At 49.1% G+C, this 13,996-nt stretch overlaps 6 protein-coding genes across 6 annotated transcripts; 4 read left to right on the forward strand and 2 right to left on the reverse strand.

Moving 5' to 3' along the window:
* Positions 1-1,459: 1,459 nt before the first annotated feature.
* BO79DRAFT_274727 (translation termination factor eRF1) lies at positions 1,460-3,535 on the forward strand (the record flags this gene model as incomplete). The annotated part of the gene is made up of 5 exons (XM_025687622.1): positions 1,460-1,580; positions 1,644-1,693; positions 1,747-2,875; positions 2,951-3,097; positions 3,150-3,535. 5 exons carry the CDS (start codon positions 1,460-1,462, stop codon positions 3,191-3,193), a joined length of 1,491 nt encoding a protein of 496 aa, XP_025535368.1. The 3' UTR covers positions 3,194-3,535.
* Position 3,536: 1 nt separating this feature from the next.
* BO79DRAFT_52867 (prephenate dehydratase PHA2) lies at positions 3,537-4,647 on the reverse strand. The gene is made up of 2 exons (XM_025689378.1): positions 4,561-4,647; positions 3,537-4,503 (listed from the first exon to the last, which is right to left on the reverse strand). Exons 1-2 carry the CDS (start codon positions 4,612-4,614, stop codon positions 3,613-3,615), a joined length of 945 nt encoding a protein of 314 aa, XP_025535369.1. The 5' UTR covers positions 4,615-4,647; the 3' UTR covers positions 3,537-3,612.
* A 220-nt stretch (positions 4,648-4,867) lies between these two features.
* Positions 4,868-8,065, forward strand: BO79DRAFT_158017 (uncharacterized protein; the record flags this gene model as incomplete). The annotated part of the gene is made up of 6 exons (XM_025678887.1): positions 4,868-5,580; positions 5,819-5,969; positions 6,725-6,750; positions 6,813-7,007; positions 7,057-7,145; positions 7,653-8,065. 6 exons carry the CDS (start codon positions 4,868-4,870, stop codon positions 8,063-8,065), a joined length of 1,587 nt encoding a protein of 528 aa, XP_025535370.1.
* A 461-nt stretch (positions 8,066-8,526) lies between these two features.
* Positions 8,527-10,538, forward strand: cbf5 (pseudouridine synthase CBF5). The gene is made up of 5 exons (XM_025681656.1): positions 8,527-8,735; positions 8,797-8,953; positions 9,013-9,644; positions 9,696-9,922; positions 9,987-10,538. The coding sequence occupies exons 1-5, from the start codon at positions 8,624-8,626 to the stop codon at positions 10,314-10,316; spliced, it is 1,458 nt and encodes a 485-aa protein (XP_025535371.1). The 5' UTR covers positions 8,527-8,623; the 3' UTR covers positions 10,317-10,538.
* A 144-nt stretch (positions 10,539-10,682) lies between these two features.
* BO79DRAFT_52911 (FYV10 family protein) lies at positions 10,683-12,263 on the forward strand. Its single transcript, XM_025689379.1, has 4 exons — positions 10,683-10,834; positions 10,911-11,450; positions 11,519-11,713; positions 11,771-12,263. Exons 1-4 carry the CDS (start codon positions 10,781-10,783, stop codon positions 12,200-12,202), a joined length of 1,221 nt encoding a protein of 406 aa, XP_025535372.1. The 5' UTR covers positions 10,683-10,780; the 3' UTR covers positions 12,203-12,263.
* Positions 12,264-12,313: 50 nt separating this feature from the next.
* BO79DRAFT_240400 (25S rRNA (uracil2634-N3)-methyltransferase) lies at positions 12,314-13,908 on the reverse strand. The gene is made up of 2 exons (XM_025685023.1): positions 13,677-13,908; positions 12,314-13,372 (listed from the first exon to the last, which is right to left on the reverse strand). Exons 1-2 carry the CDS (start codon positions 13,897-13,899, stop codon positions 12,324-12,326), a joined length of 1,272 nt encoding a protein of 423 aa, XP_025535373.1. The 5' UTR covers positions 13,900-13,908; the 3' UTR covers positions 12,314-12,323.
* Between the last annotated feature and the right edge of the window lie 88 nt (positions 13,909-13,996).

A 13,996-nucleotide genomic window follows, 5' to 3' on the forward strand; every position in this document is an offset into this window, starting at 1 on the left:
TTGGTGGCGGATACTAAACCCAGCGTGTGAGTGGAATGGTCGTCACTATCAGCAATATCTTATAGGCGCAGCCACAGGATCAGCTTGCACGATGTCCAGGACAAAGATAAGCGTGTAGTAGTGTAGCACTTCCGTAGTCGACCTAACGGATACAAACAGGTTATCTCCGAGAAAGGCAAGGGTAGAAATCTTGATTGGTAAGTCCAATGAGAAATTATTCCATGATAGAAAAGGACCCCCGGGAGCTTCTGCGAATTTCGGGAGCGAATGTGGGGTTCTTCTTGGAACTAATACTGCACAGGTACATGGAGTTTCCAACCAGCTTTTGTAGATAGTTCTCCGTGTTATTGATAAGCCATCAATAGTATTTGGTTCACCACATTGATTTATGTACTCCAGACGGGGTGGTTCAGCCTGCGATAACATGGACGGTTTCATTCTTGCATGTTCTCGGGATAGTGATAAGACTGATGCTTCGAAGTCGCCGACAAAACTTACGATTCGTAAGAATCGCAGAGTGTAATGACCACTGATGTTTAGAGAGATGACCAACTTTAAAGACCCAAACTCACGCTAGGTTGTGCCATATATGAAGTATGATAACAAGATGATCTAATTAGTCGATAGGTAAAGTAGGCCAAATGCCACTCTTGGGACCATCAACGAAGAAGGTTACGTGGGAAGTACTCCGTAGTACCGTTCGTATTGATTGGTATGAATTGAGCCATCAGAGATGCTATGTAGGTAGCATGCCCCAGCCAAAGTTCTTAGAAATTAGGAATTTGATAAGGAACGCTCGTTATAATAGAGACCCCCATATAAAAAGGGTTCGTGTGGAACAAAGCGGTGCAGTTGGCCGGATTAACTCGACTCGCAAGCGCTGGGTCGTATACTGGATGACGGAAGTATGGTATTTCCAGGAACCGCACTTCCGGTCCATCTAATTGATCTTTGAAGCCTTGCGGTCGCAATATTAAGTGTAATCGATAAGCCTAACAATGATGCAAATGCAGAGGCCTCAGATGCGATTCTCTCTCGTATTTATATACTCCCTATCAATATGGATCACAATGCTTCTAAATGAGCGTTGTGGTATTGATTGATTCCCCTTCCTTGTGCGAGTTCCAGCTTATGTCATCGTAAACAGGCGACCGCCGGCCCATTCGTTGGTTCCTTGTGTCGTCGGCCGCCCCCCCACGGTGCCTGATGAAAATTGCTTAAACACCCCGCTGGACTTGGACGGCAAATCGACCAGCCGTGAGGTATGTGACTTGATCGTCTCTTTCCCGTTCACCTTTGTCTTTGAGGTTGCCTACTCTCATAGATCCCTTTTAATCTCAGTTCGCTTTCTCTTTGCACTCTAAAAAAGACGTCCTACCGCTAACAGTCAGTATTCTAGCACCAGCAAGCCGCACACTTTAACGCCTTCTGGTCGTATCATATTGTTGCCTCGCCCAACATGAGCGCGGCTCAGCCGAACGAAGCGGAGAAGAACATCGAGATATGGAAGGTGAAGAAACTCATCAAGCGGCTTGAGGCCGCTAGAGGAAACGGAACCTCCATGATCTCTCTTATCATTCGTACGTCTTCCGTCCAGTCGAGTCGTCGCTAGAATACTTCTAATTCTCGGATCTTCTTTGCAGCCCCCAAGGACCAGATTTCTAGAGCAGCAAAGATGTTGGCGGAAGAGTTTGTAAGTGGCTTGACTGAGAGAGACACAGCCAGTCTGCTAATCACAGCATACAGGGCACTGCGTCCAATATCAAGTCTCGTGTCAACCGTCTTTCCGTCCTTTCCGCTATCACTTCGACACAGCAACGTCTCAAGCTCTACAATAAGGTGCCTCCGAACGGTCTAGTGGTTTATTGCGGTGAAATTATCACCTCTGAAGGAAAGGAGCGCAAGATCAACATCGATTTCGAGCCTTTCAAGCCAATCAACACCTCGTTGTATCTCTGTGACAACAAGTTCCACACTGAGGCTCTCAGTGAACTTCTTGAATCCGATCAGAAGTTTGGTTTCATCGTCATGGATGGAAACGGTGCTCTGTTCGGTACCCTGAGCGGCAACACCAGAGAAATTCTACAGAAGTTGAGCGTTGATCTGCCCAAGAAGCACGGCCGTGGTGGTCAATCAGCATTGCGTTTCGCGCGTCTTCGTGAGGAGAAGCGCCACAACTACGTACGCAAGATTGCTGAGTTGGCTGTTCAGAACTACATCACCAACGACAAGGTCAATGTTGCAGGATTGATCTTGGCCGGTTCTGCCGATTTCAAGAACGACTTGAACCAGTCCGATATGTTCGACCAGAGATTGCAGGCTAAGGTTATCAAGGTTGTCGACGTCTCTTATGGTGGCGAGAACGGTTTTAACCAGGCTATCGAACTGGCATCTGAGACCTTGAGCAACGTTAAATTCGTTCAGGAGAAGAAGCTTATCGGAAAGTACTTCGAAGAAATCAGTCAGGATACTGGAAAGGTCTGCTATGGTATTGACGATACATTGAAGGCTTTGGAGCTTGGCGCGGCCGAGACACTGATCGTTTATGAGAACCTTGACGTCACTCGGCACGTTCTCAAGAGCTCCAGCGGTTCGGACGTCGTTATCCACACTACCAAGTCACAGGAAGAGAATCGGGAACTCTTCATGGACAAGGAGACAGGCACTGAGATGGAAGTTAGCGAGCAGCAGTCGTTCCTTGAGTGGCTTGCTGAAAGCTACAAGGACTTTGGAGCAACCCTGGAGTTCGTTTCCGACAAGTCCAGTGAAGGAAACCAGTTTGTTAAGGGTTTCGGTGGTATCGGAGCCATCCTTCGGTACAAGGTCAACTTTGAACAGCTTGCTGACTACGATGACGAGGATGAATTCTACGACGGTACGTTTATCCTAATCTCGATGCTGTTCGTGTGCTAACCACTCTATACAGATTGACGGTTCCGCGGCCTCGCAGAGAGCGAGGATGAACGGCCAGAAGTTTCCAGTTCGGACCTTCTGACGGCTCGCCCCGTGATTCGTGATGGCGGCTCTCCCGGCAACATGGCCGCAATGGTACACACCGTGCCGTTGCCCAGTCAATATCCTATGAAGCTGCTTAGAAGTATGTGCTTCATTTTTTGTGCAATCGTTACTACTTGCTGACACCATAGCAGCAGGGCCATCCAAGCTCCGTACCATGTTCACTGAGGTTATGTAGACAGTCTAGGGTGGCACTAGGTTTTATACTTCAGTTCGAAAAGATGATAGATCTGTTATGTCGAACCTAGAACTCACCAAGGGCTGTCGATCGTATAACACTTGGGCTAGCGCGTTTAGACTGTTTGTTCCAGTGCCTGTCAGCACTGGATCTCTTCGTTGTGTTTTTCTTTTGTTGCTTCTGAGTGCGCCTCTTCTTATAACGGAAGGAAGCCAGTGTTGGCTTCCTCTTCATGTTATCTACAGGTCCTGTAGATGCCTGTAAATCTGGTAGCGCATGACACACGAGGCCTACACGGCAATTGAATTGCTTCATAGAACCTATTTCCTTATTCGGGTATCGATTTGATATGTCTATTTGAATTTTTGCAGGCTACAAGCACTTGTGAACCCCTTACACTTCCTCACCAGTACCGACACTTAGACATATACGAGCTGATCCGCCCATGTTCCCAAATGCCTGCAACCCTCAGTTACATGTTGTAGCCCATCCATGATTTTGGATACCGCATCCGCATTTTCACTTGTTGGAACGTATTGGCCTTCGACCAGGAATACATACTTCCACGGCCTTATCTGACTGGGTCGCGAATTAATGCCGGTCAGATTCATCCCACGATCCTTGAAAATCAAGAGAGCATCTGCCAAGGCACCCGGGCAATCCTGGCGAATCATAAATGAGATCAAAGTCTTTTGCGCTGTTGGTGTAGTAGAAGTTTTTGTCTGTGCTGGGGAACCGTTGGCATATTGGAAGACCAGCCGACCTGTACGTTCCGAAGTCACATTTCTGAGCACCAGGAACCGGGTGGTGTTGTTGGCCTTGTCTTCGATATTTTCCTCTGATACATCTAGACCGTGATGCTCGGCAGCAAAGCGACTAGCTATTGCTCCACATCGCTCTGTCGTCTCCTTGGACACGATCTCAGCGCCCTTGGAGGTTGACGAGACATCTTGTCTTTCGACGCCTTTGAAAGTTTTTTCAAGGAAAGTATCACACTGACCCCATGCCTGCGGGTGAGTATATAATTTGGTGATGGAGCTGTAATCTCGCTGGCCAGGTGGGAAGAGACCCTTTCGAGTGAGAAGACAGTGGTGAACTGTCAGATAATGTTCCCCGCACACCTTCACATTACTGTAGAGGCCGCTCGGGTCCGCCAAGAGATCTAGAGTCTGAACAACCGAGCCATTGGTTGAGTTCTCGCAAGGGATGATAGCATAATCGACGTTGCCTCCTTGCAATGCTGCGAAAGCGTCCGGAAACGATACGTGGGGTAAAAGTTCAGCTGAAGACCCAAAGCTTTCAACTGCGGCCTAAAAGGTTGGTTAGTCATGGGACTATTGCGAAGTCCAACCTGATGAAATTCTGACCTGGTGGGAGAATGACGCGACAGGGCCGAGGAATGCGACCTTGAGAGGCTCCATGGCAGCGCTATGAGGACTTCGGAGATCCACTGGGTTTGAGTTGCTTGTCTCACGATTTTGTACTCCTGCCAAGAGCTTGTGAGTTGTTCCTTTCCACAGCTGCGGCTGACATAACTAGTCGAAATTTGAACTCGTTTAAGCCCGTGTAATCATCTCCGAGTTGTTTGTTTTTGATGGTTCATTTTGTCCACCAGGGCCTGGTTTATCTTATCAATTGGACCAAATGTGCATGTTCAATTTGAATTCCAGACGGATGCGACTATTACTGCGACAACAGCAACAACAGCAGAAATGGCGGACACTGCCGGCTTCATTTCGTGCATGTTCGTCTCTTTCCGAAAGGCTACACCGAGATTTGACATCACGACAGCTCCCCTTGACTTTTGACTATCTACATCCCCAGCCGTCATACCTCCTGAGCTTAACTCTGGCCGAACTCCTTCCCACGCTAACCCCAGCGCCAAATGAGCTTCCTTCCGCACACAGCAGATCTCCCGTGCCAGCAGGCCACCACCTAGTCTACTTCCCTCCCCAGGTCACATTGCCGCAGATCCTTCCAGACGGTACGGACACCTTACATGCCCCCGGGAGTCCCTTTGATAGGCGCTTGTGGGCTGGTGGGAGTGTCAGGTTCTCCACCCCGAAAGGCCTGGTTCTAAATGGCAGCCGAGCCGTTTGTATCGAAACTATTCGTGACGTGGTAATGAAGGGCCGGTCAGGCGAAGAAAAGGTTATGGTCAGGATTGAAAGGCGGATCGGCACAGTTCAAGAGGGCGAAGACCATCGCGATATAAAAGAGCGGATATGGAAGGAAACCGAGGAAGACGTTGGCGATGCTTGTGTCATTGAGACCAGGAATCTATTGTTTATGCGCAAGAAAACTCCCGAGCAACTAAGTCATGACAAGGCTGGTTTTGACACGGAAAACAGGGCTATAAAATGTGCGAGCTACCTCGAAGATTACCAGTCACTTTATCTTTGCTAACGGTGCTCGGTGGCGCGTAGCACCCTCAGGTCCATACTTCCTTCACAGACTCATACCTAACAAAACCCTGCTGTTCCGCTTCTCGGCTCTTACTTTCAACGCTCATTCTATACATCTCGACAAGGCCTACACACAAGACGTTGAAGGCTACCGCAACCTTCTTGTACATGGGCCGTTGACTTTGACGTTGCTTCTTACTGCTCTGCAGGGCCATCTGAGTAAGTTACAATTGACTGTCACACACATTGAGTATAGGAACATAGCTCCTCTATATGTTGATGAAGAGTTAGCAGTATGCGGCAAACCCAAATCGGGAAAGGGCTACACAACCTGGGATGTTTGGATTGAGGGTAAGGACGGACGACTTGCCGTCCGAGGTACCGCTTTCACTAGCCCTCTGTAGGGCTCATGGAGTCATGATGAAGAAGCGGCCAAGGCCAATAAACGAATAGAGAGGAGAGCCTCCTGATATATTAGCAACTTGCTCGGTTTGACACCACTACTCTGACTATAGTACTTGAGTCATAGAGCAATCACGGCCGTCGAAAAGGGACGTCTCAGTAGATCGATACTTGTTTGATGGAAGGGGTATATTGTGGCATATAGCGACACATTGCATGCTGAATTAGCTCGCATGTAGCACTAGTAACTCGTTATTTCAGGAGCATTATGGACTACCGAGGACCCATTCATGAATATAATAATCTGTTCACACTCGTTTCTGCTTGAAATCTGGGGTGGCTATAGTCAGTCACTGATCATGTCATTATCGTTAACTACGGGGTAGTTCTCTACTAACCAGGCACTGAAACAGCAGGACATTATTACGTACAGAAATGGTGATAGGAACTCCCGCAATTGGTATAACCCTGTGGGTCGCACACATGCCGGAACGGATAAACAGATGCCGCACTGGAGCTAGGAAATACACACACTATAAGAACTCACTTTCTGTCCTTTTCTTTCTTTCCCATTATTTCCAACTTAGTTGTTAAACCAACTTTGAATGCCACGCCACCTATTGTGACACTGAATGATGTGTCTCGAATAGTATCTGTACTCAGATTACAGGATTACCATCGTGACTGCTCTTCATAGCAGCTTCTTGCAATCACAATGGACCAGTTTTGGGCTGCTCCTCCTGTTACTAGGTATGAGCTATTCCCTCATCACTTGTGTCTCATATCAGGATCCATAACTGACTCTCCTTCAGAACACTCACTGCACTTACCTTTCTACAGTCTATACTAGTACATGGTGGCCTTCTCAGCGGTTACTATGTACTGTTCCTTCGCCGCCTTATCTTCAAGACACTACCAGAGATATGGAGGCTGTTCTCGCCGTTCATGATCACTGGACCAGGCCTTTCCCTGATCTTTGATCTCTACTTTAGTATGGCTTTTGCGCTGTTCTGGTGAACGGGCGTGCTAACTGCCGGTAGTGTTTACCTATGGCAGCCGCCTGGAGACTGAATCTCCCCGGTTCAGTGCACCTGGTGATTTTTTCACTTATGTGTTCTTCGTAGCATCCATCATCATGGTAAGTTGTGGGAACATCCCAGTCTCATATGCAAGCGATGACTTCGACCCCTGTTGTCTCGCAGTATTGCTTTGCGCCCATCTTCGTTATTGTTATCGTTCTTCTGTTTCATTTGTTTATCTACCCACCTCGTATATCTGCCCGCCCAGCGCAGCATCAGCTGAAGCGGTTCCTGGAAACGAGGGAGATCACCCCTGCATCCCGTATAGCTCCACAACTGATTTTACCGGGGCTATATGCGTTGTAGGCATGGTGGGACGACCAGTGAGATAGCTAGTGTGATGATTTGGTTCACACTGGTGGTTATGGTGCCCTACATCTCTATAACTATATATCCTATTGCTTTGTCATTTTTATAGACCCTTCCTCCCTTCCAATGTAGCCTCCTTGAATTGCCAGTACTGACAACCCAAAGCTCACGGCAGGTTGTCTTTTGAATAATGTAATTTTTACCTCCGGTGAGCTAACCGTGGTACCAAATCATGCTTGCCCATACTGATGTTTCTCAACTCAGCGTTGATCCTGGCATTCGTTTACACGTTTTCCCAAGACAACCGAGGAAGAAAGGCGAGCTTTTTCATTGTCCAAATACCCGTCGAGTTCTTGCCTTGGGCAATGCTCACATTAACGCTGGTCGTTTCCGGATGGCCTGCGGCGTTGAGGGACGGCATGGGCATAGTTGCTGCCCACTTCTACGATTTTCTTACCCGTATATATCCAACTTTCGGAGGTGGTAAGAATTACCTCGTCACTCCAGCGTTTGTGAGGCGGTTCTTTGCTGCCCGCACGCCGCGGGGCGAAGCTCGCGCATTTGGGACCGCCTACCGTGCGACGGACCAAACACAGGGTTCTTCGGGAAGCTGGACTTCATCCTTTCAGAGCCCTTGGAGCAGAAGAGGGCCAGGAAGAAGACTTGGTGGTGACTGAGTAGGCACATCGTTCCTGCCAGATTGACCAGTCGCTCCAAGTGCAGAGTAGGGAAGTCTGGTCAAGCGGGCAATGTTTACTACAAATGTATTCAACCTGATGCTGAAGCCAAGGGCTCAAGAAGTACGACTATCAACTTCTTGCAGATACCTGAAGTCGTTTCGATGCTCAGAATGATGATTGAAAGAGAGGTAGCAGACACTCAAGTAAACACGACACATAGACCGATACCTCTTCTATACTACCAAGTAATGAAAATTGTCAACTTCCGATACAGTCCTTCAAATAAACATGTTTTTAAAGACGTAACGAGACGTACGAATACGGAATTTGCAACGTGCAAAAGACTAGTCACGGGATGCTGGGTCGGCGGGTAAAATTTCTGCTCTAACCTGATTAGTCGCAGGAGCTTTCGCCGCACTTGCAAAATTTCCCAGACTTCTTCCTCGCTAGCGCGAGAACAAAACTTAGTCCGGAGAGTGCAATTTTTCCTGCGCCTTCCCTCAACGCGCGCAACAACCCAGTTATCTCTGCACCCTTCAAGCCAGCCTGTTCAAAATGGCGGTCGCAGTGGCTAAGGAGGAGATGGACTACGCAATCAAGCCTGAGGCTAGTTCCTCGAAAATCGACACGTCGGAGTGGCCGCTTCTTCTGAAGAATTATGACAAGCGTATGTTCACTCCAATGCCATATCTCATATCAATGTAGCTGGTACTGATTCATAATATCAGTGCTTGTCAGGACCGGCCACTTCACGCCTATCCCCGCTGGTAGCACTCCTTTGAAGCGCGACCTGAAGTCGTACATCAACTCCGGTGTCATCAACCTGGACAAGCCTTCAAACCCCTCCAGTCATGAAGTTGTTGCTTGGATGAAGAGAATCCTGAGGTAAATTTTCTATTTTGCTCTCCTCTCGTCTTGACGATACTGAGACTAGTTCTGTAAAGGGCGGAGAAGACTGGTCACAGCGGAACCCTCGACCCCAAGGTCACCGGTTGCTTGATTGTCTGCATTGACCGTGCCACTCGCCTGGTGAAATCCCAACAGGGTGCCGGAAAAGAATACGTTTGCGTTATCCGCCTCCATGATAAGATCCCTGGTGGTGAGGCCCAGTTTAAGCGGGCTCTCGAGACATTGACTGGAGCTCTTTTCCAGCGGCCGCCATTGATCTCTGCTGTTAAGCGTCAGCTTCGTATCCGGACAATTCACGAAAGCAAGCTTTACGAGTTCGACAACGAGAGGCACCTTGGTGTCTTCTGGGTCAGCTGTGAAGCCGGAACCTACATCAGAACCCTCTGTGTCCACTTGGGTCTTCTGCTCGGTGTTGGTGCGCACATGCAGGAACTCCGCCGTGTTCGCAGTGGTGCCATGGATGAGAACAGTGGAATGGTGACTCTGCATGACGTTTTGGATGCCCAATGGATGTACGACAACCAGCGGGACGAGTCTTATTTGAGGAAGGTCATTAAGCCTCTGGAGACTCTCCTCACCACGTACAAGCGTATCGTTGTCAAAGACAGCGCTGTGAATGCTGTGTGCTATGGTGCTAAGCTGATGGTTCCTGGTCTCCTCCGCTTCGGTAAGATCCCACCTTTATATGGTCTGATTTAAATTGCTGACTCTGGTGAAGAGGCTGGTATTGAGGTCAACGAAGAGGTGGTCCTCATGACCACTAAGGGTGAGGCTATTGCCATCGGTATCGCTCAAATGTCGACCGTCGAGCTGTCCACCTGTGATCACGGCGTTGTTGCCAAGGTCAAGCGTTGTATCATGGAACGTGACCTGTACCCCCGTCGCTGGGGCTTGGGACCTGTGGCTTTGGAGAAGAAGAAGCTCAAGTCCGCCGGAAAGCTGGATGTAAGCTATTCTCTGGATTTGTGAAACGCTCACCTATGTGCTGGTTTGCTGACAAACAATGCAGAAGTACGGTCGTGCTAACGAGGCTACGCCTGCCAAATGGAAGAACGACTACAAGGATTACAGCGCACCCGAAGAAGAAGGCGCGCAGGCAGTGGCTCAACCCGTCGCTAAGGAAGAGGCTGCTACTCCTGCCGAGCAAACGGAAACCCCTTCTTCTCCCAACAAGATGGATGTTGATGACGACGACGACGAGAAGAAGAAGCGCAAGCGCCACGAAGGTGAGACACCCGAGGAGCGTGCCGAGCGCAAGCGCAAGAAGAAGGAGAAGAAGGAAAAGAAGGAGCGCCGGAAGTCCAAGCAGGAGAAGGAGGAGAGCGACGATAGTGATTAAACGCTTCCGGGAAGTTCTTTACCTGCCTCAGAACGGGGAGCGGCCGCTATTCAATCGGTCTAGGCTTGTTGGAGCGTCGCTTGGGTATGATTCCTGTAACATACTTGTTTCTTTGTGTCGGAGTCTTGGGTTTGAAAAGGGAATCTATTTACTAAAGAGATTTTTGTTGCGGTTCTTGTATGTCAGTGTCTTTTCTCGATTCAATTACTATTTCCACCTGCGTGGGCTTTGAACATAAGTGTAACGTCTTCGTAGTTGGGCGCGGGTACCGTGACTGAAGGCCCGTGACCGGAGGCGGTGTCCCCCGCATCACTTCCGGTAACCACGTCGGGCAACTTCCATCTGCTGCTCCCCCATTCCTTAAACCCCCATTCACTTATGTCTACTTCACGTCCCATTTGATCGTGGTTAGCCTTGTAACTGCCCAGTCAGGAACTCAATCACTGGCTATATATTTGCTCACCATGGCTGCGGAACTTACATCTACCCGGCTCAATGCGGAGAACCATCTGCTCTTGGTATTCAGCTCTATGCCCCCAACCTATTGCCGACTTGCCCCCGCATTCTGATACTAATTTGGTCGTCTAATTCTAGGACCAGCCTCTCCTACGGTTACCACATGAGCTTGCACGTCGAAATTTCAAATCTGTTCAGCGCCTCGTAGAGCGTGAAAAGGAATATGTCATCCCCACACTCAAGGAGACCGCCAATGCATCCTTATCAAATGAGCAAACGCCTGACCAAGCTCTTGCTGCACTCGACGCTATGATTTCCCGCATGCAAGGCTTGAAACGGAAAATGGAGAATTTACATCAGGAGGAAAGAAAAATTCAAGAGCAGTCCCGGAAGCGTATCCAGCACCTGGAGAAACTTCACCAGATTCCTAGCTTGGCAGACGTCCAGTATGATCAGTGGGCGAGGGTTCGATTGGACAGGCTCATGGTAGATCATATGTTACGCTCCGGGTATATCAAAAGTGCCCAGCAATTAGCCCGTGAGAAGGGGATCGAGGAACTTGTTGATCTCAACGTTTTCGTACAGTGTCAACGGATTGCCGAGAGCCTACGCGCTGGTGAAACTAAAGATGCCCTGCAATGGTGTGGCGAGAATAAAGCAGCGCTGAAGAAGAGTCAGGTTTGTCTAACATCGACCGATGATCACGGAGCTATATGCCAGAACACAAGCCTGACCATGGTTTACAGTATAATCTGGAGTTCGAACTCCGATTGCAGCAATACATTGAAATGGTCAGAACGGGACATAAAGAGAGATTCAACGACGCTATGATTCACGCCAAAAGATATCTGGCGCCTTACCTTGAAACACAGTCGGTAGAGATTCATCGAGCTGCAGGACTTCTCGCTTTTCCTCCAGACACCAAAGCTGAGCCGTACAAGGTAATGGGGATATTGGAGACACTCTCATGAAAGACTGTACAACTAACTCACCCTTAGTCGATGTATGCTCATGAAAGATGGGCTTATCTTTCCGATCTCTTTGTCCGCACTCACCATGAGCTCTTGTCATTATCTTCTCGCCCTTTGTTACACATCGCTCTGTCTGCGGGATTGTCGGCTCTCAAGACCCCTTCGTGCCATTCGGCCTATACCTCCTCCAGTTCGAACTCGCTGTCCACAACAACATCTGTTTGTCCAATTTGTTCGACCGAGCTTAACGAGCTCGCACGTAACATGCCATATGCTCACCACACAAAGAGCTACGTTGAAAGCGACCCGATTGTGCTTCCAAATGGCAGGATTTACGGTCAGCAACGGCTCTTAGAGATGAGCAAGAAAGTCGGATGTGTTGAGGCAGGTAAAGTAAAGGACCCTACGACCGGTGAAGTATTCAATGAGGGTGATATGAAGAAAGTCTACATCATGTAAACAAGGAATGCGTACCAAGGCTATGTACAGCTGCAACTGGCCCTACTCCTTATCTCATTCTTCTGGGTTGAAACGGACAGTGGAATGTGTATCTGCAACGAGTAATTTGCACAGGCATTTCCTATTCGCTGTCGTCACTGTCGGATGCATCTCTCGGCCTCTTCTTCTTCGCACTCTGCCCAGCTTTGGAAGATGGGGCGTTCCTCCGTTTCACTGGATGGTCTTCCTGTTTAACCTCAAAGACGTACATTCTCGCGTCCCTATCTTCCCCCCTCCAGCCGCCTCTTCCACCATCCTTTCCTTCAATGTCGCCCAGTGTCCGCGCATGGGAATACTCCTTATAAGAGGCCCACGGGAATCGAAAACTGGTGACCACTCGCAGGCCAGCATGCCTTGCAAGGTCTTTAATATTCCAGAGGGTGTAAGGCTCACCCTCAAACATCGACACTAGAATCTGACCTGGTTCCACTCTGTTTTGGCGTGTCGCCTGCCCGGTAGTATTGGCTGTTCGCAGTTGGTCGCCGTCTTCACTGCCATCATGATCGTTTTCACCCCCGCTTGATTCAACGTCAGAGTCCTCCCAGTTGTCCCAGTCGTCTTCATCGTCACTATCTACGCGCTCGGGTTGATGAGACAACAAAGGCACGCACGCTTTGAAAAAAGCCACCAAGAGTTCCTGGTTGGCTCGCACCTGCCGATTGACGTCGGTGGAGATACCGCCGACATGGGGGAAGTTGAAACAGATCACATCCCACGGCCCACCTTGTGGTGCAGATGAGGTGCCGCTCTTTGCTTCTTTCCAGGCCGGGCGTTTTCGCTCCTGTCGTGGAAAGCCCGTCCGTATTTCTTTACCGCCACCCGCAGGAAGACCAAGTTTTCGAGCGTCAACTGAGTAAATGACTTTGGGTCCACGACGTTGCGCCTGGTCTTCAAGGAGCCCTTGTGCATTGGTTCCAACAATGCTTGTGCCGTCTCCGTTGGATGAGTTCTCCTTACTGTCCGAAGCATGCTCCCCCGTCGTCGCCTTGGAAAATGCATACTGTATATCGTGAATGTTATTTTCAGCTTGGGGGTATTTGCTGTGGAGCGTATCTTTGGAATCATAGCAGGTAGCCATGACATTCTTGCAACGGTGCTGGAGGACTAATGAGCGAGCAAAGGAGAAGTCGCCTACATCAATCTAGTTAGGACTGCGGTCCAACAAAGCAACTTTATGACATGGTTCTCCGGGTCAGATTCCCCCTTCCCCGGTGGGGATTAGCAAGTAGGATGTAGACAAAGGCCAACGCGAGCTTAAACACTGAGCATCTGCTTTCTGCGTGGGGAGGAGGAAAAGCGCGCGCGAGAAGAAGAAAAGAGGAAAGGAAGAAAGAAAAGCAAGTATCAAGATTGTAAAGGAAATGCATGGATCTATCGAACCGCAAGAAGGGCACATAAAAGTAATAATTGGGAAGAAAGGGCAAATCCGACTCACCTTCCCCAACCAACAAAATCCGATCCTTCCGTCCAAAAGGCACAATAGGCCGCTGGTTCCTCTGCACCTGTTGCTGTTGCTGCTGCGAATTCTTCATCTTTCGATCATTGTTGCTGTTTTTAGCATTACCCGACGACCCGGGATGGTGATGAGCACTCTGAGCGGCTTTAGGCTTTGCAGAGTTCGTAGGGGTGGTAGTCGAAAGCTTAGCAAACGAAGACATTTTGCGATGCTTTTTTGAATGCTGTTGTTGCTGTTGCTGTTGCTGACCTGCTGGGGATGGGCCGCCGCCTTTCTTGGACTTGGGCATTTTTTCTTTT

Source organism: Aspergillus costaricaensis (assembly GCF_003184835.1).
Source record: "Aspergillus costaricaensis CBS 115574 unplaced genomic scaffold BO79scaffold_39, whole genome shotgun sequence".
Taxonomy (NCBI): domain Eukaryota; kingdom Fungi; phylum Ascomycota; class Eurotiomycetes; order Eurotiales; family Aspergillaceae; genus Aspergillus; species Aspergillus costaricensis.

Bases quoted from the DNA above. Each gene is read 5' to 3' on its own strand.
- BO79DRAFT_52867 (XM_025689378.1), bottom strand. From the start codon at position 4,614: ATGGAGCCTCTCAAGGTCGCATTCCTCGGCCCTGTCGCGTCATTCTCC. The intron at 4,504-4,560 runs GTCAGAATTTCA...CCAACCTTTTAG, and splicing joins TCGCGTCATTCTCCCACCAG to GCCGCAGTTGAAAGCTTTGG.
- cbf5 (XM_025681656.1), top strand. From the start codon at position 8,624: ATGGCGGTCGCAGTGGCTAAGGAGGAGATGGACTACGCAATCAAGCCT. The intron at 8,736-8,796 runs GTATGTTCACTC...TCATAATATCAG, and splicing joins TCTGAAGAATTATGACAAGC to TGCTTGTCAGGACCGGCCAC. The intron at 9,923-9,986 runs GTAAGCTATTCT...CAAACAATGCAG, and splicing joins AGTCCGCCGGAAAGCTGGAT to AAGTACGGTCGTGCTAACGA.
- BO79DRAFT_52911 (XM_025689379.1), top strand. From the start codon at position 10,781: ATGGCTGCGGAACTTACATCTACCCGGCTCAATGCGGAGAACCATCTG. The intron at 10,835-10,910 runs GTATTCAGCTCT...GTCTAATTCTAG, and splicing joins CGGAGAACCATCTGCTCTTG to GACCAGCCTCTCCTACGGTT. The intron at 11,451-11,518 runs GTTTGTCTAACA...CATGGTTTACAG, and splicing joins CAGCGCTGAAGAAGAGTCAG to TATAATCTGGAGTTCGAACT.
- BO79DRAFT_240400 (XM_025685023.1), bottom strand. From the start codon at position 13,899: ATGTCTTCGTTTGCTAAGCTTTCGACTACCACCCCTACGAACTCTGCA. The intron at 13,373-13,676 runs GTGAGTCGGATT...AGATTGATGTAG, and splicing joins GATTTTGTTGGTTGGGGAAG to GCGACTTCTCCTTTGCTCGC.